Source organism: Typopeltis vanoorti, chromosome 18 (assembly GCF_054136105.1).
Source record: "Typopeltis vanoorti isolate ZY-2024b chromosome 18, IOZ_Tvanoo_1.0, whole genome shotgun sequence".
NCBI classification, from domain to species: domain Eukaryota; kingdom Metazoa; phylum Arthropoda; class Arachnida; order Uropygi; family Thelyphonidae; genus Typopeltis; species Typopeltis vanoorti.
The window spans coordinates 75,107,056-75,134,550 of NC_143566.1; the positions used below are offsets into that span (position 1 = coordinate 75,107,056).

Sequence of the window (27,495 nt, forward strand, 5' to 3'; positions counted from 1 at the left end):
ATGTAATAAACATCACCTTAAATGAATTGTGATTATATACTTACTGTCATAGTACGGAATGAAGAATTATTGAAATGGAGATCAGTGCTGCTTATGAATGGTTAATAAATAAATTAAATATAACAGTCTCCCATACAATAGATTGCCAAATCAATGGTGCATTATTGCTATGTATTATCAGAGCAGTAATGTCTGGATTTATTTCAGATGTAACAGGTAGGTATTAAAAAAAAAAAAAAAAAAAAGTGAGGTCTGATAGAAGGTAGTATAATGCAGGAGTAATAATTAGTTAAATGTAGGATGTAAAGAGCAGGCTAGGAAGATGATATGTTTGAAGAAAGTGTAGTATGAGCAGCATCAATATGAGTCAATCAGGCCAAGAATAGTCCACTAGGTTCTTTCAATATCTGCCAGCAGAAGAAAGAATGATTATGAGAGGATGATGTAATCTTTGAATGTACCTGTGGCATAACTATAAAACAACAAAATTACATGATAACCACAATAATAAATTTTAATGAAAGTACAGATATTTGGCTGAAAATAACAGTACATCAGTGTGTAGAAATAACAAGCAAATCAAAGAACAGAAATACTATGTACATTCAACAATCAGTTTACCAATTAAAAATGGATGCCACATGCTGGATATTAATAGTAATATTAATAAATAATATTAAAACTATTTTTGATGTTTACATAAAATGAGACTCCCCAAACTTTTGAGAGAGAGAGAATCATTTTGATTCAGGTTAGGTCAGTGTAAAAGGGCTTCATAGCTTTCTTTCAAAAGCATTCATATTTAACTGCTTCTATGGAGGACAAGCTGCATCTCACAGGATGCTGTGTTTAGTGTCAATGCTATGCTGTGCCAGACCAGACATTTGAGGTGTACTGTATTTAATTGTAGTATTGATGTTCATTAGCTCTTTTTTCTGCAGAATGGCCTGTTTGTTTAAAATATGTCAAATGACATTTACAAGTGATTTGGTAAACACCAGCTAAAGATGAGAAATCTTGTTGATAGGAAAATATGTGGGATTAAAGTTTTTTTTTTTTTTCAGAATTCTTCCAATTGGTTCAGAGATATAAGGGATTGGAACCCTGCAGTCTGTTGACGAATTTTCAGATGTTGGAACTTAGGAGTCAACTATCTGTTGGATTTGATGATGATTATAATAATCATTTAATTCCATTAAAGTTTTGATAGTAAGAAGCTCTTGTTATAAGTTTGATGGAGAGGAGCACACATTATGTTCTCTATTAATTAATGACTTGATAACACCAATTTTTTAAGAGTTGTGATTATCAGAGTTTTTATGATTGTATCTGCCAGTAAAGGTAGGTTTCCGATAAACACTGGTTGACAAAGTACCAGAGACTGTGCGAGTAAGAAGGATGTCCAAGGATAGTAAACTACTAGCATTTTTTTTTCAAAGGGAAAACAAATATTAACCTATATGTGTGTGGTGAATGAAGTTTAGCCTAAGTGTAACATAAGAAGCACCTGCATGTCTAATTTAGATACCTAAACATTGTTACAGGGTTAACTAAGTGTTGTGTATATAGTGTTCAGTCGCATATTTTGTTTACTGTGACTGTAATAGGCCTTAGAGAGTTAATGTTTCCTATTTGGTTGTGCGTTATACTATTTTACTAAGTTAAAATAAAATGTTTCGTTTGTGTAACTATCTTGCCTGATTTATTTGCCAATGCACTGTCTCCAAAAAAATTAGCGAACCTGTGAGCGTGTTTAATTAAGAATTGTTACGACTAGCTATAAAGGATTGTGTATGCTAAATTTGATCTTGCATATGTTCCATACTTAAATTCTCAAGCTATATATATAAGTTAGAATGACACAGTCGTTAAACAAATAAATTTTTTTAAATTGCATAGTTTGAGAGTTGGTAACCTGTTTATTATGGATAGACTAATAACAAAGGTCGTTCACTAGCAGTGTGGACATAAAAAAAGATTATAAAGGATTAATAGCAAGGTCTGTATTAAGCAGATTATAGTTTTATTTGAGTAAAGTAGAAGAAATAAGTTAGGCCTAAAGTGCACATGCAAAAGGAATAAAAGGTACGGTTGATAGCAATATAAAGTTGATGATAGAATACTGATTATAGAATAATTAAGAATATTTTACAAAGGCGCAGCCGATATCAAATTTAACATCACCATTTGCTCTACTTAATCCTCCTACTGCTACATGCTATGACATTGCTACCATCAACACATAACACTATTTACCACCCACCCACCTGCCACTAATAGTATTTTCTATCTGTGAATTGTGTGTGTCCTATTGGATGATTTGCCTGTATGTGGGATGAAAAACCTGAGTTTTTGGGAGCAAAAAAAAAACCACCCTTCTACCTCTGTATTAGATTGACTAATTCACTTTCAATTGAAAAAGCCCATATAAAGATTCCTCTTGTCCTATATATATATATATATATATATATATATATATATATATATATATATATATATAATAAGCATTTAGTGAACAGAATCACTTTTCAATAACACCACTTAACAACATTCTTAATATAAACCTTTCTTGAAGAGTCTCACCTCCTAATAAGAAGATATTTTTAGAATGTACTGGGCAGCAAAAGGGCTTAATTCTTTCAAAAGTTTGTTTTTTTAACCCCCACCCCCACAAAGCTGCAAATCAATACCATGTGGGCAGGGGTCAAGAGAAAAGAAATCTGATATTCTTTTTGAAGAGCTGAAGGTTGTTAAGAATTACTTCATGTGGAAGGCTGTGCCACAGAACCAAGGTAGATGGAATGAAAGATGAGTGGGAGCAGTGAATTTGGTGAATCACCAGTTAAATTGTAAAAGAATGTAGAACTGTTACTTGTATTATTGTAGGTTTAACAGAAATGGGGGGACATGATGGATGTCAGTTCTGCTGAATAGTTCCTATGGAAATATTTTTAAAAGAGACATAATGCAGAAACTAATGGTCTGTAAGACAGTGGTATGAGAGAGAGAGATTGTTTGACAGAAGGGTCATCATTTAGTGCTGAATCTTTTCAGTACTAAATGATGAACTATAATAAAAAATGGGGCTACCCTTTTCTGGACAGCATAAAGAATTTTTTCGTATTCATCATATTATTCAAAGGTTGGGCAGATTTGAGATTTATACAAATTAATAGCCAGACAGATGAAAAAGTAACATTTTGAGCAAAAATGGATGTCAAGATTTTTGGAGGCCAAGGATGCTATAGAAATTATGTTTTTTGCAAGTAAAAGTTAGAGGTAAGACAGATTCTGTTAAGAAGAGTGTGATCTTGACTGTTCACTTGGTATTATCAAAAATAAAGGAAGGAGAACTAGATCTTTTTTGCAAGAAGAAAAAAAAATTATGTTTTGGAAGTGAAGAAGGTGACTAGGCTGTCATCACTCTGTTGAAGGATGGTACGAAGATCAGAGTTTAGGGTACTGATTATCGATTAGGTACTTTTGAGTCAGCAAGAGGTCATTTATATATATGAGAAAGAAAATGGGTGAAATATCAGAGCCCTGAGGAATACCTGTATTAGTAAGAAAAATCTGAAGAGAGAACACCCTTTATCATAACTAAGTGAAGTGATCTGAGGATAAACTGGCAATCCATTTACAAAAGGTTGAAGACAGCAGACCATAAGACAGTAATTTGCTGAGAAACACCTGCATGGAAAGGTTAAACCTTTCCATGCAGATGTTTCTCAGCAAATACACTTCTGGGTATTTGCTGAGAAATATACACACATATATACAACATACACTGAAGTTTAGGCAAGGAGATCTGCTGTAGATCTTGACTGGTGGAATCAGTATTCTGTCTGATAGCTATAAGCCAAATTAGGTTGAATCTTTCGCATAATAAGGTCACTGACTACAAGGAAAAACTGTAGCTATAAAAAAAATGTAGCTACAGAATGCCTTTGGAGTTTCTTTGTGATTATGGATGTGTGGATATCATAATCATTGATATATAAAGCGAGGTCTCGTTTTACCAACTTGCTTATATAACAAAGTAACAAATGTATTGGACAAAGGAGATGCATATACAGGGGGGGGGTAGACTTAGATTTTGCAAAGGCTTTTTATAGATTGCCACAGTACGAGTTGGTCACTAAACTGAAGCAGATGCGATTGCATAATATGCTGATACCTATCTCGAAAGAAGAAAGTCACTAGTAGTGTGTCACAGGGGGGTCTGTATTGGGACCATTGTTATTTAATTGTATATTAGTGATATTAGAATAGTTTTAACTGGTGATGCACAACTTTGCAGATGATGCAAAACTGGGAAGAGAGTAATGAGAAATCCAGCACAGGTTGTGGCCTTATAGGAGGCCTTGAATAGAGTATATGAGTGGACAGCAGTATGGAACTATTAATTCAGTGTTGCAAAGTATAAAGTTCTGAAATTTGATAGGCAACAATTGGAATGCAAAGTATTATACACTTGGTGGGGAAATTTTGAAGGAAATTGAGAAAGATAAGAGACTTTGGAGTGGCAATGGACAAGGATTTAAAGTTCAGAGGTCACATTGCATAAGTTGTGGACATCACATCAGATTATGGCAGTGATGCAGAGGACTGTAACTTGCAGAAATAAAGAGGTTCTGGTTCCATTCTATGCCTTGATCAAGCCTTGTGTTGATTACCTTTAGTCCCCTGATTATCATGATGAAGAGGATAGATTAGAAAGGGTGCAGAGAAGACTGACTAAGATTGTAACTGTTCTTTGGGCTGTAGGATATGAGGACAGATTGAGGGAATGCAGTTTGCAGTCTTGTGAATAGGAGGAAGAGAGGGAATATGATTGAGACATTTATGCTAGTAAAGGGTTGTTACTGGATCGTGGAAGAAATTTTTCATAGAATAGAAGAAGGGATAAAACAAGGGGACATATACCTGGAAGCTATATATGGAGGGTGTGAGAAGGGGCACAATGAGAAAGTTCTTTGCAGAGAGTGTTGGTGAGTGGAATGCAGTGCCTGACATTGTGATGAATGCAGATACATTGAGTTTGATGGGCTTTGTGTGAACATTGTGTGCCTCCCACGATGAGTCTTTTGACTCCATGGAGGTCTGGTGTTAATAATCATAATAACAATATTTTATATCACTTTTTATTTTATTTTGATGATGTGCATAGTTTTATAAATCTTTTCTACTAAAGTATGATTTTTTGTTATAGCATCACGTCCTAGGAGTGCTCCAAAGGTGCAGATGGGTGACCATACTTTATTAAATGGTAATTGGAATATCAAAACATTTGTTAGAAATTTATATTTACTTAATAAAGTAATAATACAACAGATAAGGATTTATACTGGAGAAATTATTTAAAACATGAAAAGCACTAGACAAAAAGAATTATTTAATAAAATAATTTAACTCTGATTATTTGTGACTATCACAAACACATTAGAGAGAACAATTATGTACAAAGAATTTCCTAAGAGTGTCCTATTAGATGACAACTAGCACCTTCATATTCATCATTTGTATCATCAAGGGATGTACAAGATGAAGTAGAGTCTGACACAATATTTCAGAATGGTTTCTATCGACAAGTTTCTTATGAACTTCCTACTATTTTGGAAGTTCACGTGACAGATCTACATGTTGTTTTTACATGTGGAGAGGGGTGGGAAAAGGTTAGGAATGCACTATCTCTCTTTCTACGTGTGTAGAGGCTTAAGTGCTGTGAGGACATCATGTTGGAGGCTTAATGGATTTTTTACAACACTCAAAAAGAATTAAAATAGAATTTAATACTTCCTATATTTCGTCCTAGTCACTAGGACATCTACGGGGATTACAAAAACAATTAATGTAACATATACAGAAATAACAAACAATACTAAGCCCAACCACGTGGGTGACACTAAAGTCCTATCTAGGTAGAGCGCCCTCTAAGGGCAGTAGTAGGTGGCCTGGAATGTAAGGTGGGAACTCTGGTGATGAGTGTTTCCCAAATCTTCGGAAGCTTAATGCAACCGTATTTATTGAGATTTGGTTGGTTTTTGAGAGCTGCTGCTGTTTCTAAGAAAAGTCTCTCTTTCTTGAATTTGCTGTGGTGGAGCATGGTGGTTTTCTTCCACGATACCCTGTGGGTGGTGTCCAAAACATGGTCAGCCAAGCCTGAATGGCCATAGTTGTGTTTGAAGATGTACGACTTGTGTTCCTCTAGACGGATGGATGCTGATCTGCCTGTCTGTCCAAAGTACGCCAGCTTACAGGAACAGGGTACTTTGTAAACTCCAGGCAGAGAGAGAGAGGAGGGAGCTGATCTTTCGTAGAACGGATAAGGGTAGCAAGTTTGCGGTGGGGCTTATATGCTGTGTGTAGGTTGTACTTTTTTAGTATCTTGGCTATTTTTTCGGATGTGCCACGGATGTAGGGTATGGTGATGGCATTTTTAAAATCTTGTTGACGAGAAGGACGGGGAATGGGGGAGGAGTTGATTATTTTTTTGATACTGTGATTGCTGTAGCCATTGGAGAGGAAAGTGCTGTGTATGTGGTTAAGCTCAGTAGTGAGGGCGGTTCCACTGGAACAAAGATTGTGGGCTCTCTTGGTAAGGGTTTTAATAATGCCATATTGTTGAGAGGGGTGGTGGTGGGAGAGTTTGTGAATGTATCTGCCTGTGTGTGTGGGTTTTCTGTATACGGTGAAGGTAAGTGTATCATTAGGCAGGTGTGTAACTAAGGTGTCTAGGAAGGGTAAACACTTGTTCTTTTCCTTTTCCATAGTGAACTGGATTCTTGGATGTAGACTATTGAGATGACTAAGGAAGGAGTCTAACGTGTCTGGGCCATGAGGCCAAATAGAGAACACATCATCAACATATCTTAGCCAGATAGAAGGTTTGAGTGGGGCTGAGTCTATGGCTCGTTTTTCGAAATCTTCCATATAGAAATTGGCAAGGGGGGGGTGAGAGGGGGGAACCCATGGCAGTTCCCTCTATCTGCTTGTAGATTTTGTTGTTCCAAGAGAAATACCCAGAGTTAATGGCAAAGGAAAAGAGATCCAAGATGTTAGAGGGAAAAACGTTTTCTAAGAGAGATAAGATGTCAGTTAAGGGAATATTGGTAAACAAAGAGGAGATATCAAAGCTTACCAATATGTCTGTCTTATTCAAGGTTAAATTTTCTGTGAGGGCTTTAAAGTGGGTCGAGTTTTTTTATATAGGAAGGGGACCTTCTGGTGAGGGGGATCAGAGAGTTGGCCAGCTGTTTGGATAGTCTCTAGCAAGGTGCATTGGTGCACCTTGCTATAGACTATCCCAATTCCCCACTCAGGCCTATAGTAGATGCCATTAATTGTTTTTGTAATCCCCGTAGATGTCCTAGTGACTAGGACGAAATATAGGAAGTATTAAATTCTATTTTAATTCTTTTTGAGTGTTGTAAAAAATCCATTAAGCCTCCAACATGATATCTCTCTTTCTGTGCACATGATTTATCAGTGTTTTAAGACCATTTATCTGTTCAGCTAATAAATTTTCATTTCCTTATCAGTGAGGTCAGAATGCTGGAAACTTACTAGTTATTAAAGATTTAGTAATCTCATTTGTCCTTGCTTCTCATAATTAATTTATGAAACACAGCATAAACATGTAATTGCACCAAGTTTAGGTATGCACAATTAATTCTTTTGATCAAAAATTTCATTTTCTTAATTTGTTGATATAGTAATTTGATCAGAAAAACAAAGAATATTTTTACACTGTATTACACTGTAGAGCAAGTAAAAGGAAGATGAACCTAATGGGAGATTTTAATTATGCGAATTGGAAAGAAGATAGTGTATAGTAACAAGGAGAGTGAATACAGGTTGAGTTTTTCTACGGGATAACTCTCTAAAGCAGCATGCGATGGAAGCAACATGATTTTCATCTGTGTTATATTTCATGATATCCTCGCAGGATGATTGTGAATGAGGTATCAACACTGCCACCTGTCGGTGAAAGTGATCATAAGGTATTGGTTTGGGAGGTAGTCAACCAGGAAAAAGTTGTTATCAAGTTCTGTATGTGAAACTATAAGGTGGGTGATTATGAGAAGCTCTGTAGTCAGCTAGCATCAATATATTGGATTGATGAATTGTGTAAAAAAGATGCTGAGAGTGCATGGGAATTGATAAGGTACTATCTGACATGAGTAATGCATAACTGCATACCAAGAGTAGCGATTAAATAGAGTAGGAGTGAGATGGATGAACAGTGAAATCAAGCAAGCAGTGTTACAAGAAGAAGTTGCAAAGGAGAAAGTACAAGACAATTTGCAGTGAATGGATGCATGAAGAATATAAAGTGCAGGCCAGAAAAGTGACAATTATGGTTAAAAAAGAAAGAAAATGTAGAATATGAGAGCAGATTGGCCAGTCAGATCAATGCTAATCTGAAGGAATTCTTCTGCTATGTGGTAAGCAAGAGGAAAAATAATTATAGTAGGTTGATACTGGTGGATAGTTATGGTTGCAGAGTAACCATAGCAAATGATATAGTGAAATTATTTAATGAACACTTCATCAGTGTATTTCCTAGTTGGTGATTTGCTAACTTCTTATAATGGAGTGACAACTGAGTTGGATAGGCTGCACAGTGATTCTGCTGGATTTTGCAGGCGCATTTGATGGAATGTGACATGGAACTCGGTTGTGCAGATTGGAATCGATGGAGGATATGGAACAGATGTGGATAGTTTGGGTCTCCCAGGATGAGTCTTTAGACTCCATAGAGATGCCTGTGCAATAATAATAATTTATTCATTCTGAACTTCTGAATTAATGTTCTGAGCAGCATTTCCCAAAGTGTGGTTTGCAGCTTAATGCTAGTTTTTAGTAAATACTTACTGGTCCTCAGAAAATATAAAAATTCAATTATGGCATATGAACTTGTTGACAGAGAAAACCAAGATATAAATGACAGAAAATAAAATTGAAGGATAAAAGTATGTAACTATCATCATCATCATCATCCGTATCAAGGATTTAGGCCTAGCATGGTCTGTTCCGGCCTTAGAAGTCATCGTTTAAGAGGATGTCCTGGTTTTCGTTTTCCTAATGGCTTGTACTTTAATGCTTGTTTTGGTAATCTTTCTGTTTTCATTCTTTGAACGTGTTCCATCCATTTGTGTTTATATTTTTTAATTTTTTCTATTACTGGTTCTTGGTTTAATTCTTTCATAATTTCTTCGTTTCTTTTGTGATCAAATAGGGTATACTTTGCAGTTTTTCTCATAAACTTCATTTCTGCTGTTATTAATCTTTGTTTGTCTTTTTGTTTTATTGTCCAGATTTTGCTTCCATACATTAAGACTAGTAGGGCTAATGTATTGTATACTTTTAGTCTGGTTTGTTTTTGAACTAGGTTTGGTTCAAACCTAGAAACCTATATAGAGTTAATTACACCTGTTATTTTTAAATATTTTGCATCTTGTGTTTATATCTTTTTCATTTTCATATGTGATCATACATCCTAGGTAGTTAGATGAATTCACCTGTTCTAAGATCTTGTCCTTTAAAGGCCATAGTTTTTGATTTTTCTGTTGATATTATCATACCATAATCTTTGGCTATCTCATTTAGATCTAAAATAGCTTTCTGTAAGTTATCTTCAGAATTTGTAATTATTATTTGGTCGTTGGCAAAAAGGAGAGTGTTTAAGTTCACTGTAGAAGAAAGTTTAATTCCCTGATGTAAATTTTTATTCCATTTTATTATTATTTCATTTAAGTAGATATTAAAAGAGTTGCTGAGAGGGGACATCCCTGTCGGGCCCCTTGGTTTATCTCTCTCGTATATGATAGCTCGTGATTTAATCTTATTTGTATTTGATTATTTTCATATATACTTGTGATAGCTTTTAGGATATTATTTGGTATTTGTCTTTCTTTTGATATGTTAAATAACATGTTTCTTTTAACTTTGTTAAATGCTTTTTCAAAGTCAATAAATGCAATATGTGTTTCTAAATTGTATTCTCTTCTTTTCTCTATTATTAATTTTAGGCAAAAGGCCGGGTCTATACATGATTGTCCTTTTCTAAATCCATATGTAACTATTATTTATTCAAATTTAATAACATGTTCATAATCACACATAGAAAATACATACTTAATTCAGGCCAATTATCTTATCAGATATCAGTAAAAATATTAGATATTTCAACAACTGGTATTATTATTATTATTACGTGACACTTCCAAGAAGTCCAAGCGCTCATTGCGGGAGGGCACTCTACTCCACTATACACAACTCACCATCTCCACCACTTAATCCTCCAGCTATTACTACCACAACAAAGTTCTCTGTGTTCTCATGGCCGATGCATAATGACAAACCTGAGTTTCCAAGAGAAATCTTGCTACTTCTATATGAGATTGGCTAACTCGCCTTCAAATGAAAAAGCCCATATAAAGATTCCTCCCATCACATCTATGTATGTAAAAGAAAAAAGTTTCCAACTGTGTAAAGTTTGGGAAACACTGTTTTATATGTTAGAGAATGGAAAATTAACTGTACTGAGTATTCATCATGAAAATGTTTTTTTACCTAAACTGTTTGTGAATTATGATTATAATGGGCTTCTAATGGATTTTATTAAGCATTGTAATTGATTATAATGAACTTCAATAATGGATTTTAAAAATTATTTAACAGCAGACCAAGATCTATTTGGATTGATGCTGCATTTTTCTATGGCACTTTGAACTACATCTAATCCACCTAGATCTGGGTCCTCCTATATCTGAGTCTTTTTTCCTTATATCAAACACTAGTTTCATCAACCTTTCTTTTCTTATTCTGTTTAAATGACCATTCCATCTGAGATTAACTCTGCATACTCATAAACACTAATGATGTCAGTTTCCTTACTAATATCATCATTTTTAATATGATTTTATCATTGACGCTGTCTCCTTACTCCCCTATTTTTTCTCAAAATTGTCATATTTGTAGTTTCCACTCTTTGATCAGCTGTTTTATTTCTGACCCAATTCTTAGATCCATAAGTTAAATTTAATTTGAACACTATCTTGCAGTTAACTCAGTATTTCTATCTTAATCCATATACATTTATTCAACTAGCTCTCTACTTGTCTATCTCCAGTTTTTAATTTGCTATCTTTACTAAAAATTGTGCCTAAATGCTTACTTGTTCTCTAGGTAGTTCTTCATTCAGAATGTAGTTGATGTGCCTACCTATTTTCATAGTCTTTTTTTTTTATGATTTTTATTTTTTTAAAATTTTCATCGTCTTTTTTTAATGGTTTTTATTTTTTTTATTTTCATAGTCTTTTTAGTGTTAATTCTCATGCAAAATTTGTTATAGCAGTTATTCTGTTAGGGAATTATAGCAGTTATTCTGCAGACTTGTACTGGATGCATTTAGGAGCATGATAATATCTATCATTTTCATTAAGTAAAGAGCTGAGATTAACATCTCCAGTTTTGATATCTGACCTAATTCTACTTTCCTTCATAATATGATAAATATAGATGATGAATAACAGACGAGCTAACATGCACATTTGCCTCACATCAGATTCAGTATAAACTATATATTGCTTGATATAATTTCCCATTTTACACCATTTAACCAAAGCATTTTGAATAACTTTACTCTTGGCACCTTGTCATGTGACCTTTTTCTAATCTACAAAACTTCAATACAAATTCTTCTCTTAACTATTTGTCTTCAAGTGAAAAACTTATTCTGAAAATGCCTATTTGGTTTGAGCCCAGCTTGTTGTTTTTAGAGTTTCTCTTGTACATTTTTTTTTTTTTTTAGCTTTTCTTTAAATATGCTTGTGTAAATCTCACCTGGAACACCCAGTAGGGAACTTGCTCTGCAATTCTCACATTCAGTTTTCTTTTCTTTTTCTTTTTTTTTTTAGATGGATACTATGAGAGCTTTACTATAGTCTTCTGACCAAGCCTTCATCCATGATGATTACTCATCATGAATGACTTTAATTATCTAAACACTGATTGAATAGCATGAAATCTCATAAGCCACATTTACTGAGCTGTTTTAAGACAATTTTCTCAATCAGTATGTACCAGAAGGAACTTGAAGTCAAAGCATATTAGAATCTCATTATAGTGGCAAAGGGGATTTTAATTAAAGATGTGACTCTCCTGGCTCTATTTGGTTATAGTGATCATGCCACATGACCTGGGAAGTGGCTGAGCATATGCTGTAGATGTTCCATTCAGAAAATGTACATGTTGAATTACAAAGCTGGAAATTATGACCATCCAAGGGGAATACTAGGTTAGTCCATGGTATCAATTGCTGGATGGGAAGGATAGCAGCAGCAGCACATTGGAAACATTAAAAAAATACTTAGCCACTTAACAAATTTACCTGAAAAAAATAATATGCATATAAAAATGATGGTACAACATGACAAAATTTCATGCCGGCTGGGGCGTCGCCCGGTTAAACAACACCCCCATTGTTTTCGCCAGGGAACCAGGGCGAACAGCGAAAAGTTAGCTACTGGAACAAATCTGAAAACAAACCCCAACTCAACATCACCAGAGTTAAAGATTGGTACTATCAACATAAGAAGCCTGAATGGCAAAGAAATGGAGCTAGCTGAGGAATTAGATAAGTATCAGATCGACATAATAGGGGTGACTGAAACAAAAAAGACAAAAACTAGTGAGATGTTTCTGAGCAATAAATACAAAATGTTATATTCAGGCAATGCCAATCAAGGAAAAGAAGAAGTAGCCATAGTATTCAACACAAAATACGAGGCTAATCTTCTTGAATGGCAGCCAGTCTCAAGTAGAGTAATGTGGGCAAATATGAGAATGGGGAACTGGACAATAAGACTTATTTGTGCCTATGGTCCCACAGAAGGTTCTACTAAGGTAGAAGTGGATGAATTTTTTGAGGCTTTAGAAAAAGCAACTGACACAATGAAAAAGGAAAAGTTGGTCCTTGTTGGGGATCTAAATAGCAGAGTAGGAAATGATTGTGAGACATACAAAAATATTTTGGGAAAATTTGGAGAAAAGAGCAAAGCTAATAATAATGGCAAATATCTGTTGGATTTCTGCTCAGGACATGGACTGGTTATTACTAACACCATGTTCCAACATAAAAATGTGCACAAATTCACATGGAGAGAAGAGGCTAGGAATAAGAAAAGTCTCATTGACTATGTTATTGTTGATAGTGATGTTTTCTCCCTGGTGCAGGACACCAGAGTGTACAGAGGATTTGAAATTGGAAGTGATCACTTTTAGTCTTGAACAGGACAAAATTGAATTTCATATTGAAAATAATAACATGTAAGAAAGTTTTAAAGCGAATAAAAGTTGAACAGCTCTCAGATGTGAACTGTAGACTAATATACACAAAGATTATCGAAGAAAAAATGAAAGAGTTTGAGAACAGGAATCAAACCTTGTAGATTCAGTGGCAAACTCTGAAGAAAACATTAATTGATTCTGCCAGAGAGCATGTGGTGAGGTTGTCTGCAAGGATAAAAAAATCAGAACTCACTGGTAGACACAGGAAGTTAAAGAGGCAGTGAAGGAAAAGAAGAAAGCATATCAAAAGTTCTTGTCAAATAAGTCAGCTTGTGCTCTTAGAGAATATAGAGACAAATGCAAGAATGCTAAACACTGTGTAAAACTAGCTAAATAAAAGTCATGGGAGGACTTTGGCAAGAATATAGAAAATAAATATCAAGAAGGTGGCAAAATATTCTGGAGGTTGTTGAAGAAGCTTAGGAATGGAGGAAAGAGTGCTGTAAAAGGAGTTAGAGATGATAAAGGTGACATGAAAACTGGAGAAAAAGATATCCTTGAAGTATGGAGTAATTACTTTGAAAAACTGCTAAATGAAACAAGCAGTGATGACAGCACACTGGTAAAAAACACTGACCAGGCATGCAGTCAGGAATACGTATCCATACTTGAAGTAGTAAAAGCCATCAAAGGCTTGACATGTGGAAAGGCAGCTGGAGTAGATGCTATTCAACCAGAAATGCTGAAGTATGGTGGTATAAGAGTCTTACAGTGGCTGCACTGCATAGTTCAGAAAGCCTGGACAGAGGGACGAATTCCTGATGATTGGAGTAGAGCTCTCATAGTACCCATATATAAAAATGGAAATAAAACTGAATGTGAGAATTACAGAGGTATTTCCCTACTGAGTGTTCCTGGCAAGATCTACGCAAGTATACTTGAGAAACGGTTGAGAAGAATTGTGGAAGAAAAGCTTGGTGAAGAACAAGCTGGATTCAGGCCAAATACAGGCTGTCAGGATCAGATCTTCACTTTACGACAAATAGTCGAGAAAGCATGGGAATATAACAAAGATCTGTATTTAAGTTTTGTTGATTTGGAAAAGGCATATGACCAGGTGCCAAGAGAGAAACTATTCAATACGCTGCAGTTTTATGGTGTCAATGGGGCATTATATCAAGCAATACTTAGTCTTTATTTGAGTTGTAAGTCAGCAGTTAGAATTGAAGGAAGTACAGGAAGATGGTTTAATGTTAAATCTGGTGTGAGACAAGGATGTACATTATCCCCTCTGTTACTCATTATCTATATGGATCACATTATGAAGGAAAGTGGTATTAAACATGATATCAAAATTGGAGAGGTTATTATCAGCTCTTTGCTTTATGAGGATGATGTTATACTTCTAATTAAATCTGCTACAAGTCTGCAAGATTCTCTGACTAAATTGAATAGCTGTTGTAATAGATATGGTATGAAGGTCAGCAATAAAAAGATAAAGACAATGAAAATAGATAGAATTATTGAAAATGTCAACTGTGTTTTGAATGGAAAACCTGTGGAACAAGTAAAACATTTCAGCGACTTAGGCACGATTTTTACTGAAGATGGTAAATTAAATATAGAAATAGACAACAGAATCAGCAAAGCTGGTATGGTGGGAAGCCAATTGAATAAATTCATATGGAATAAGAGAGAAATTAGTCGGAACACTAAATTAGCTGTATACAAGACAGTGTTCAAACCAGTTTTAACTTATGGATCTGAGAGCTGGGTCAGAAGTAAAACAATTGACCACAGACTAGAGACCACAGATATGTGAGTCCTGAGAAAGATTATAGGCGTGAACAGATGGCATCAATGGCAATATCATATTAAAAACGAGGATATTAGGAAAGAACTTGACATTGTCAGCATCCAGGAATGCGTTAGCAGAGCTAATCTCAGGTGGTATGGTCACCTAAACAGAATGGGCGAGGAAAGATTAGCAAAACAAGTGTTTTCTGCCAGGTTGGCAGGAAAATGACCCAGAGGAAGACCAATATATAGGTGGATTAATACGGTACAAAGTGCCTTAGACGATAGAAATATAAGATCTGATAATGTTGGAGTCTTGACAAGTAACAGACAGATTTGGAGGAAAATTGTAAATAGGAGGTTAGTAATGATATAATTTTTTCATGTAGTACTATCATATCCTGTACACCCCTTCTGGGTACATGCCAGGAATTTGATGATGATGATATATATATATTCAAGTTTATATTTATATTTATATAAATTTATTTATATAAATATTTATATAATTATATAATTTATATAAATAAAAATATTTATATATATATGTATATATATATATATATATATATATATTCATAATTTATAATAATAATAAAATAATAATAAATTTATTTATATGAAATAAATAAAATGAAATGAGATGTAATAGGACTAAGTGGGGTGAAAGGAAAATCAGAAGTATGTGTAACACTAACATCAAGAAATGTGCTTTATTGGAAAGGATCAAATGATATGAGAGAGAGAGTCGTATGAACAAAAGCATGGAAAAGAAGATGACTAAATATGCACAAATGTCAGATCAGGGTAGCATATATCATAGTACAAACATCGCAAAAGAAAATTATTGAAATCCTACAAATATATGCACCAACCAGCAGTTATGAAGGTGAAGAACTTGGAGAATTCTGTAATGGTATTCGATAGAATACATTACACACAACACAGCACAATGGGATCCTACAGCCTACACAATAGTGTTAGGGAATTTTTATTCATAACTTTGGAAAAATAAAAATGAACGTGTCAAGTATATAAGAAAAAATGGAATAGGAGAACATAATGAAAGATATCAATAATGTTACCATCGTATAAGAAATATGATGTTAAGCATTATAATGAGGTACCAGTTGAATGCTATGAGCACATTTTATAAGACCAAACCAAAAATGGATATGGATAAATCAGAATGGACAAACAAAAAATGAAATATGTTTCAGTCATCAATCAAATAGACAAAGGAAGTGATCAAAGATTAGTTGATAAATCAAAGAAATAACATTGTATGCTACTTAAGAAATAAATATCTTAAGCAGCATGTGATGGAAGCAATGCAAGATTTTCGGGTGTTGGATTTGGTGATATCCTCACATGATGTGATTGTGAATAAGGTATCAACACTGCGACCTGTTAGTAAGAGTGATCATGAGGTACTGGTTTGGAAGCTAGTCAAACAGGAAAAGAGCTTTTTTTTTGTCAAGAAGCATATATGTGGAATTAAGGTGAATTATGAGAAGCTCCATAATCCACTAGCATCAATGCATTAGGTTAATGAGCTGTGCAGAAAAGATGTTCACAGTGCATGGAATTGATAAGGCAGTATCTGACATGAGCAATGCATAACTATATACCAAGAGTTAAGCAAATAAATAGACTAGGAATGAAATGAACGAATAGTGAAATTAGTCATTTTTGCTTCAGGTTCGAGGATATTAATGAATGTTGTCAATTTGTAATGCTGTGGAAAGATAAGTAATTTTTCTCAAATTTTTGCTAATAATGATGAGTTAATTTATTGTATTTATTTGTTTTCTAAGTGTGTGAGATAGACTGTTATTTAGTCATAAGTATAACATGTGTATTTCTTTCGACTATATATTGTTGTTATGGCACTTATGCATAGCAGAACAATGGCAGCCAGGATGTCTTTGTTGGGCAAGCTAAATTTGCATGAGTTTGTCCAGTGCAAAATTTGTGAGATATCCTCATCATGTTTTAGATTATATTTTTATATTATAAAAATTGTCTTAGCTGAACTGAGAACAGAAAAATGCAAGAGGTCTGAAGCCAAAAAAAAATCGTAAGAATAACAAGAGAAAGAGCATAATCAGATATTTTTTTTTACTGTGATTAAGGAAGTAGTTCATGAAAGTGCCACAGAATCTTGTTTCTTTGGTGCAAATATTAGTAATACTGTTAGAATGCAGAAAGGAAAGGTGAAAGGATTGTTTTTGTTGGAACCAATGACCTGAGAGGAGAAGTATCGCAACAGAGAGGATGTGAAAGAGTTATTGGAAGAAGCAAAAAAGAAGAGCAAGGATGAAGTTTGTGAGCCTGCTGTCATGCTATGATAGAGGTGACCTGAGAAGAAAGGCGGTAATAATTAATGAATCAATATGTAGGTTGTGCAGAAGGAATGATGTAGTGTTTGTGGACTGTTAGCACTGAGTTTGATGGACAAAAATATTTGTATACGGTGCTGATGGACCACTTAAAAGGATTCAAAGTTAGGTGTCTAGCAAGTGCTTTGTTCACTGAGAGTGTGCAAATGCAAAGTCAGGAAAACTAAAGAAATTAGGAGATGCAGATGAGTGTGTGGAAGTACCCATGAAGTAAATGAGTGTTTGAATGAACAAAAGATATGGAATCTAATCTCTGAAGCAGCAGTATTGAATGGGATAGTCAATTCAGGATGTAAAGGTGGTTGGGGCCTAAGGGGATGCTACAGTTTATATATACTGATGCTAAATCATCAGGAATAAGATAGAGGATTGTTTGGCATTAGTTAGTGGCATTAGTGAGACTTGGCTAAGAGCAGATGTAGTTACAGAGACGGAATGTGAAAGGTTTAGCATTTTCAGGAAAGAAAGAGAGGATAAGTAGGTGGAGGGGCACCGCTGATGATAGCAGATGAATGGCAGATGGCAGTTCTTTTGAGTCAGTATGGTGGGAGTTGTTGAGGCCAATGGGAAAAAATATAAAATTGGTTGTTGCTCTAGGCCACAGGATTCAGGATGATGTGGAACACATGAATCAGCAGAGTAGTACGATTGCAAGTTGAGTAATTATTATGGGGAGGAGGGGATTTAGACTTTGGAAGACTGGATGGAGGAAAAAATTACACGGCAAGAAAGAAATGCAATTTATACACTTACTGAGATATAATTACTTGTAAAAGAATGTAATAGAGGGGATTCAGGGTTCAAGAGTGTTGGATTTGGTTATGGAATCAGAAGTCATCTCCATAACATCGCTTCCAATTGGAAAAAGTGATCACATGGTCTTGAATTTGGGGGGTCAGCAGTTGTGAAAATTCCTGTTAAGAAGGGGTATATGTGGAACTACATGGCAGATGATAATGATCTGCAAAGGAAGGATGTTCGTGGTGCATAGGGGATAATTAAGGGGTATCTGGAGGAAGCAATATCACACTGTATACTCAAGGTCAGGAGGGTAAATTGGGTAGAAGTTAGATGGATGAGTACTATCATTAAGCAAGAGCAGAAAAAGAAAAGGATGTTGTGGAGGGTATATAAGGAGAAAGATGACCAGTTAACTCGTAAAGTATGAGAAACGAGCAAGAAAATGACTACCATGGTAAGGAAAGCAAAATCAGATTCTGAGAAGAAATTACCCAAGCAGGTGCAAGGATATCACAAAGAGTTTTTTTTTTTAATGTGGCAAGTAGGAGGAGGAATGTGTATGGAACTTTAATGAGTGAAGATGGTAGAGGGATAGCAGAGACAGATGAAATTGTTGAACTACTGAGTGACCATTTTGCAAGAGTATATCAACCAAGTGAAGATATTGTTATGACAGGGACTGATGTGAGAACAGAGGTTGATGAATTGGAGGTACTTAAGATATAGCAGAATCTAAATGCAAATATAGCTATGGAATTGGATGGGCTATCATCTCGCATTTTAAGAGAACATGCAGGGGAACTGGCAATACCTTTGGCTAGGCTATTTAATTTAAGTTACAGCTCTGGCAAAGTCCCAAGAGAGTGGAAGGAGGACAAAATAATTCCTTTGCATAATGGAGGGTCTAAGTCTGTGGCAGCAAATTATAGACCAATCACTGTCTCAGGAGTGGAGATAAAAGTACTGGAAAAGTTGGTCAAAAAGAGAATATTGGAATGGGTGGATAAGAATATGATACTCTCTGAGGGACAGACAGCATGGCTTTATGAAGAATTGGTCATGCCTTAGAAATCTACTAACTGTTTTATAATAGAGTGACAGCTGAGATGAATAAAGGAATGGCTATACAATGATACTGCTTGATTTTGTAAGGGTATTTGATTGGATACTACATAGAACTCCATTATGCAAACTGCAACAAATGGGGATAGATATTTAATCGTGTGTGGAAAGGCTTATGTGTTGGTCACACATATTGATTGGATTTTAATGGTATAGATGCGAACACAGATTGATAAGAAAATAATTATTTACTGTTAAAATCCAATCAACAAGGGGATAGATATGAAAGTGGTGATATGGATAAAAGGGTGGTTGATTAACAGATACCAAAAAAAGTAGTATATGGAGGAGCAGAATCCAGGAGAAGGCATGTGACTAGTAGTGTGCTGCAATGCTCTGTGCTTGTACCAGTGCTGTTTAATTTGCACATAAATGATATAGGAAATTATTTAAGAAGGTAGATATTCAGTTGTTTGCTAGTGATGCAAAGTTGGGTAGGGTTAACCAAGGATGATTTAAATAGGCTGCCAGTATATGCAAAACATAATGTCTATTTAATGTGGAAAAGTGTAAATTTATGCATTTTGGGATACAAACTGTATACCACATTGACAGAACTGTACTCCAAAAAATAAATGAAGCCACAGATTTTGGGTTAATGGACAGAGTTGAAGTTTGAAATGCATGTTGCTAAAGTAACCATGGTAGTTTACAAAATTACTTTGTTATTGAAGAACACACACACACACACTAAAAGGCAGAGATAAGGGAGTTATCATTTCTCTTTATGAAGCATTGATATGACCACATCTGGATGACTTTGATCAGGTCTGGTCACATGGGTTTCTTGGGGATGAGGAAGTTTTGGAGAGGATCCAGAGCAGGTGATCAAGATTGTGACTGGTCTGTAGAATGCTTCCTATGAGGATAGATTCAGAGGTTGTGAATTGCAAAAGTTAGTTGATGGGTGAAAAAGGGGAGATATGATAGAAACATTTAAATTACTTATAGAATTGATGTAGGGGAAACAGTTGAGCACTATGGAAGTTGAGAAAGAGTGTGATTAGCAAGGGCATAAGAACTAGATTTTTCATTTGGAGAGTGGCGAATGAATGGAATGGGTTGCCTGAGTCATTTGTGAGTTCTTTATCTGTTAACAGTTTCAAGGAGAGGTATGATAGATATTGTATTGATAGTTTGAGTCTCCCACAATCAGTCTTATGACTCCATGGAGGTACTCGTGCAATAATAATAATTATTATTATTATGGAAGAGATACAAGATAGTTGGTAGCAATTAGATGTATGAGGATTATAAAGTGCAAGCTAGAAAAGTGACAGGAATAATAAAGAAATTAAAGTGCAATGGGAGGAGATTTGTCAGTCAGCTGAAGAGTAGTTACAAGGAATTCTTCTACCTTCTGTGAGCAAAAAAGAGGAAGAATAATTATGGAAGGGTGACACTGGTCGATGGCTGTGGTACCAAAGTGACTATAGCAAGAATACAGGTGGAGTTGTTTAACGAGCACTTTTTCAGTGTTATCCTGCTAGTATTAATGACCGTGCATCTGTGGAAGGGTGGCAAATAGAGGAATTAGAAGTGAAAGAATCAGAAGTATATCAAGCATTGCTTTGGTTCGATGTTAATGACACTGTGGAAAGGGATGATATCACCATATATTTTAAGGAATGTGCAAAAGAGTTGGCTATGCTTAGACTTGGATATTTAATAAAAAGTCTTATAGTGGGAGAAGTTTCTAAATAGAAAGAGCATGGTTTTAAATCATAATGGAAATGTAAACATTAATGGTGCTAGGCTCAATAGGTAAGATTTGAAGAGCAGTGAAAACTTCAAATATCTGAGAAATATATACTGTTTAGTGATGGAAGTTTAGTCCAGGAGATAATAGGAAGGATTTCACTAGGCCAAACTTTTTTTTAACAGTGTAAGTAGCCTTCTTTGAGACAGTGAGGTTCCACTTAAGCACTAGCTTTTGATTAACAAAAGTTACTTTTTGCCCATTTTGACTTGCAGCAGAGATGTGGAGACTAACAAAAAGAGAAATGAATAGAATACAAGCAATGGAAATGAAAACATTAAGGACAACATTGGATAAAACAAGGAAAAACAGAATAAGAAATGTGGACATTAGGAATAGTTTAGGGCTAAAATGTGTTGAAGAAATACTTTGAACTCTCGCTTGAAGTGATTTGGACATCTATTGAGAATGAACTTAGAAAGATTCATAACTTATTTTAACTGTATTAAATTAGAGTGAACTTAGAAAGAATACCAAGAAGAATGTAATGAAATTTGAGTGGAAGAGATGAAGAGGAAGACCACAGAAAAGGTGGAGAGACCAAATAAGAGATCCAGAAAAGAGATCTGAACTGGCACAGTATTCATGAATGAAGAATTTGGGAGGACAGAAAGAAATGGAGAGATCTGATTTGCCTGATCTGACAGCTTTTGTCAGAACAGTGTTTCTAAAGAAGAAGAGTAGTCGGTGAGCAGAATCCAATGTCAGAATACACTCTGAATGCAGGTAGTGTAAATGATTTCAAGGTTTTATATGATTAGACACATTCTAATTAGGTCTCTCAGAATGAGTCTTCTGACCCTATGGAGGCTACTCTAATAATAATAATAATATATGAAAATGGATGAGATATCAGACATAAAAAAGGCATAGTAGCAAGGGCTTAGGAGTATTTTTCAGACTTAAAACTAGAGAGTCTAGTCAGAGGCAATTGCCAGTTCCATTACAAATTCCCACAAAACACAAGATGATATCCCATCTAATCCCACAGCTGCATTTACATTGAGATTTTGCAACATCCTAAGAACCTCCAATTCATCCACCTCTGTTCCCAGATCAGTGTCTGTCACATATTTTTGACACTCACTTGAACAATATACCCTTGCAAAGTGGTCACTCTGTAACTCAACTATTTTATCTGTTTCTGTCACTTTGTGACCATTATCACTCACTGAGGTTAATCTTCCTCTTACTTGCTACGTAATGAAAGAACTCTTTGGGATTTCCTTTGGAGTGCAGGGCAAGATTCTTCTCATCTGATTTTGCCTTCCTTCCATTGCTGGTCACCTTTCTTTCCTGAGCCTTGTACTGCTCATGAGTTTGCTGTTCAGCTTTCTCCTTATATATCATCCACAGCATTGTCTTCTTCTGCAGCTCATGCTTAATGATATTGCTCATCCAACTCCTACCTGATTTAACCCTCCTTACCTTAAGTATACAATTTAATATTGCTTCCTCTAGATGACCCTTAACTATTTCCCATGCACTACTAACATCCTTCCCTTGCAGTGTTTTATGCCATTGCACAAATTTAAGCTTCCTCTTAAGCATGTCATAATCATCTGCCTTGTAGTTCCACCTATACCCTTTCTTGACATAATATTCCTCATGTTTTACAATCTCCCAGGACCACACAGTCACTTTTGCAAATCAGAGGCAACGTGGCCACTTTGGTTATGGATAGCTCTTCCGATCACATGACCAGGTCCAATACTCTCACACACCTAGTCCCCTCCATCACATGATGCCTCAAGTAATTATCTCTCGGTAGGTGTATAAATTCCATTTCCTTCCTGCCATGTAATGTTTCTTTCTTCCAGTCTATGTCTCCATAGTTGAAGCCCCCATAATAATCACTCGCCTGTACTCATTGTACTAATTTGCTGATGCACATCTTCCAGATCATCCATGGAACCCTCTCCTATAATAACAATGAACTGTATATTTTGTCTTACTGTTCTTGATCTCACACCAGACTGCTTCCAATGAACAGCTGCCCTCTTGCCTGTCTCTTATTCTTTTTGGCTGGAATTCATCTGCTGTCATCAGTAATCCCCCCCCCCCCCTCCATCCTATCTTCTCTATCTTCCCCGAAAATACTAAATCCTTCACATTATATCCCTATAACTACATCATCTGCTGTTAGCCAAGTCTCGTTAATGCCTATAACTTTTGGGTTGGTGATATTGGATATAGGCAAATATATTTTAAAATTAAAATGTAAATAGAGCAAGTACAAAAATATGTGTACCTTAGAACAGCTTTTACATTAGAAAAAAGAAGCATTTATGAAGAAATAAAAAGGATTCAGGTAGGCTGTGCAGCTTTTGGCAAACTGAAAAAAAAATTCCTATGTAGTAAAATAAAACTGAAAATAAAGCCAAACTTTTCAAGTAATGTGTCATCCCAGTTATGACATGCAGATCAGAGACATGTCTAATAACCAAACAAATACTGGACAGAATGAGGAAAACTGAGTCAGTCATTCTAAACATCAGTCTACAAAAGAAAATGAAGAATGAAAATATAAGAAAAGAAACAAAAATGTTGCATATAGGGAAAGATATTTTAAAATTAAAATGGAAATGGGAACAGGCCATATCACATGGATATGTGATATATCCTGCCCATTTAGTAGACAAAGAGAATCATCCAGTGGCATCCATATTAAGGAAGATAAATGCTAGATGACCAGAGAGAAGATGGAAGGATGATCTAGTAGAGATGGTTGGAGAATGCAGCATCATGAAGTCTTCGACAGAGAAAGATGGAGACAAATGAGGGAGGCTGATAACCAAAAATAGTTATAAAAATGACTTAAGGAGACTGATGAATGGTTGAAATAGATTACCAGAGTTATCATGAGTGTTTGATTGTTGAAGGAATTCAAGGAGAAGTATAACAGGTAATAGTTAGTTTAGACCTCCCACATCCTTTGACTCTATGGATGTGTTTGAGAAAATAATCCTTCTATATTCTTTTATTCTATATTCTTCTCTTTCTCTGTTTTCTATATTCTTCTCTTTCTGTATTTTCTATATTCTACTGGAGGCCTCCCTGTTTGTTTCACTAGTTTTATATTTAGAGAAAAATGTAAGAAAGTTAAACTATATTCCTCAGGTCACATGCTTACATTCTTTTACTAGACTCTAATGATTTATTTCTAGGACTGGCACTATCATTAAATTCTGATTTTATCAATCTTTTTTACTGCCTACCTCCATGTTAATCAACCAATGTTTTGTTCAGGTTTTGCCACTAGGACTCCAATATTTGTATATTTGAGTCTATAGTTCACTGCTGCTCAACTTTGATTCTTTTTATAAATTTTCTGCATTTTTTTTTTTCAATATGATACTAATTTTGAAATGTGTTTGGCATATTGAATTAAATATTTAAACTGCACAATGGAAATAAATCCATTGCTAGCAGTCTTTTCCAATGATACCATTTAGCCATAAATTTCCTGAGAAAACCACTTCTGCACTAACTGTAGGTTCCACATATGATGACTATCTCACACAGACACCTTCATATTTGCCACTATTACCATGGATGTTGTTGTTGTTTTCAGGAATGTTGATAGTCATGTCATGACTTTTTAAGACAAAGTAGTATTACCCATTTTATAATTGTCACTGATGATTAACAGTGGCTATATCATAACTTCTGAGACAAAGGGAATAGCACCAACCAAGGTTGCCCAAATGTACAAACTTAATTTTAACTTTAGTTTAAAAAAAAAGAAAAAGAAAAGGCATTTCTTGACAGCACACCTTACACAGTCCTGAGTTGAGATCACAGAACTATGACCTTTTTTTTTCACAATCATAGTTTTTTTTTTTTTAGTAATTTCAGCTTGCTCTTCAGGTTTTTTAGGGAAGTGACATTTGGAATGGAAGGAGCGGCGAGGGGGGGATGAGAACATAGTCCTCTACATAGCCACCTGTATGCTTTTCTACAAGATCAAAGGCAGAAGTCAGTCTTATCTATTTTGATTGTTGTGTTTAAATTACTGATAAGAGGATATCTTTTACAAATAAAGATAATTAAAAATGAATTACAGTATGTTAAAACCAAGGGAATACATTCTGTATCCTGTATTATATACCTTTATTTCCATGATTAAAAAAATATGGAAATAAAGTAAGGTGTAAGGTGCTTTTTAGTTAAATTATATTAAAGCCTTATTTAGGTATTAAATCTCTTAAGCAGCCAGAAACAAAAGATGAACAATGACAAATAGCCGGCCAAGTGGTTAGCATATCTGCTTTCCAGCCAAAAGGCTGCTAGTTCGAATCCTGCTGTGGGCATGGATGTTTTTGATTGTCTATGAGTAAACTAGTGGTGGTGGTCGGTGGTAGTGAGGTATTTGCAGTCATTTGGTGGATAATTAGTGAATGAGTGGTGGAGACAGTTGTAAAATATGTGCCCTCCCTCGATGAGTCTTTGGACTCCCTGGAGGTGTCAAATAATAATAATAACCATGCTTCTGATACCTACTGGTATATGAAATCAAACATAGAAGATTGCAGTCCACTATAAAGGCAGAGAGCCCCATTTAGAAAATCAGTCAGTAGGAGATTAAATGACATATAACTCACTCTACTACTTAATAGTGCAGTCTGGACACTACAACAGATAAAGTTGGTACTTTCTCTTTAATAGGCTGATACATATCCTACTTTTATTTTTGGTCACAGGATGAATTTCATAGCAGCAAAACATAATAAAACTACAAAATATGTTATGTTACTTTAAGGTTATGTCCATGATTACAGGACATAGAAGACACGTGATGATGAGTCAAAGTCAGCAGGAAATGTCATGGAAACAACGTAAGTTGTTTTAATTTATTAATATTGAAATTGTTATATCCCTTTCTATATGTCTCAATACTCATTTTATGCAGATTGTTATAATGTTTATTTTGAGACTTTACAAATTTCTAAAAATAAAGGAAATGCTATGTGAGTATATTTTGTACTGATTATCAGTAATCCATGTGTTAAGGCTTAAGTGCTCAGAGCAACTCATGTTAGAGGTTTAATGGAGTGAAACAGCACTGAGAAGGGATTAAAAATAATATTTAATTCTTCCACATTTCATCTCAATCACTGAGACATCAATAATAAATTTAGTTTAATCCTTTATCCAAGTGTAAGCAATTAAAATTTGTGCCTGAAATATCTTCAGGACTGAGACAACTCGTAGTAAATGAGGACCAAGCTCTCATAACTCCTTGTCTCAGTATCTCCCATAATACAAAGCACATTTCCTTGTGGATATGTATAATGCTATGCATTAAGTGAAGGGCCACTACCCAAACCGATTTCAACCTTTATTGAGGTCTCGTCAGTGGGAGCCAGAACAAGAAGTGGTGATACTAAGGCAGAAGGCAATGGAGAGGTCATATTTACTTATACGAGTTTCCAAAAGTCGTACCACTTTATTATTACTCTGGATTTAGAGGAAGATGTTGGAAGTTTATTTTCCACTTGGTTAGACTATAATAAATTTAGTTTAATCCTTTATCCAAGTGTAAGCAAACAAAGTTTGCTCCTGAAGTATCTTAAGGAATGAGGCAACTCGTAGTAAAGGTGGATCAAGCTCTCATCACTCCTTGTCTCAGTATCTCTCATAATGCAAAGCACATCTCCTTGCGGATATGTATAATGCTATGCATTAAGGGCCACTACCCAGACCTGTTTTGACCTTTATTGAGGTCTTATCAGTGGGGGCCAAACCCAGAAGTGGTGATACTAAGGCAGAAGCAGTGGAGAGGTCATATTTACTTATACAAGTTGCCAAAAGGTGTACCACCTTATTATAAAATAACTCTGGATTTAGAGCAGTGTTTCTCAAAGTGTGATATGCGTACCCCTGGGGGGTACGTGAAAGGTCGTTAGGGGGTACATAGCAATTTTTGGCTATGCATAATGAGTCATATGAGTCATTATATTTTTCAACAAACAGTACAATTAGAGACAACCAGGATAAAACGGCACTAACTAATGAATCACATCCCCTCTCCAACAGAAACTGCTGTATAGACCAAGCAAAACCATATGTTGCCGGTGGAACATATGGTTTTGCTTGACACCACCCCTGTCGTTAATGTGTTAAAACTAAGAAATATATAGTGAATGTGCTTCAGATATTATGGAATTCGGTTGAAGGGAATTAGCATTTCAACTCAACTGTTGAAATGCTAATTTGTCTTTGGTTCACGCGATCTTTTGTTAATACCGCACCAATCATATGCAGTTCTTCGCTGCTCTACGTATCTCAAGTCTTGTAAATTACTGGTAATTTTTGCTTGAAATAATGGGAAAGAAGATGATGCTATTTGGGTAGATGACTTTGACGATGCACACA

The 27,495-nt window shown here is 35.2% G+C and overlaps 1 protein-coding gene across 1 annotated transcript in view; it reads left to right on the forward strand.

Moving 5' to 3' along the window:
* The window catches only part of LOC150096813 (uncharacterized), a 184,003-nt gene that overhangs the window by 44,512 nt on the left and 111,996 nt on the right, over positions 1-27,495 (forward strand). Inside the window, exons 4-5 of the mRNA XM_090408185.1 lie at positions 5,213-5,269; positions 25,899-25,955. Coding sequence (XP_090264311.1) covers positions 5,213-5,269; positions 25,899-25,955 — 114 coding nt within the window. The remainder of the gene's footprint in view (positions 1-5,212; positions 5,270-25,898; positions 25,956-27,495) is intronic.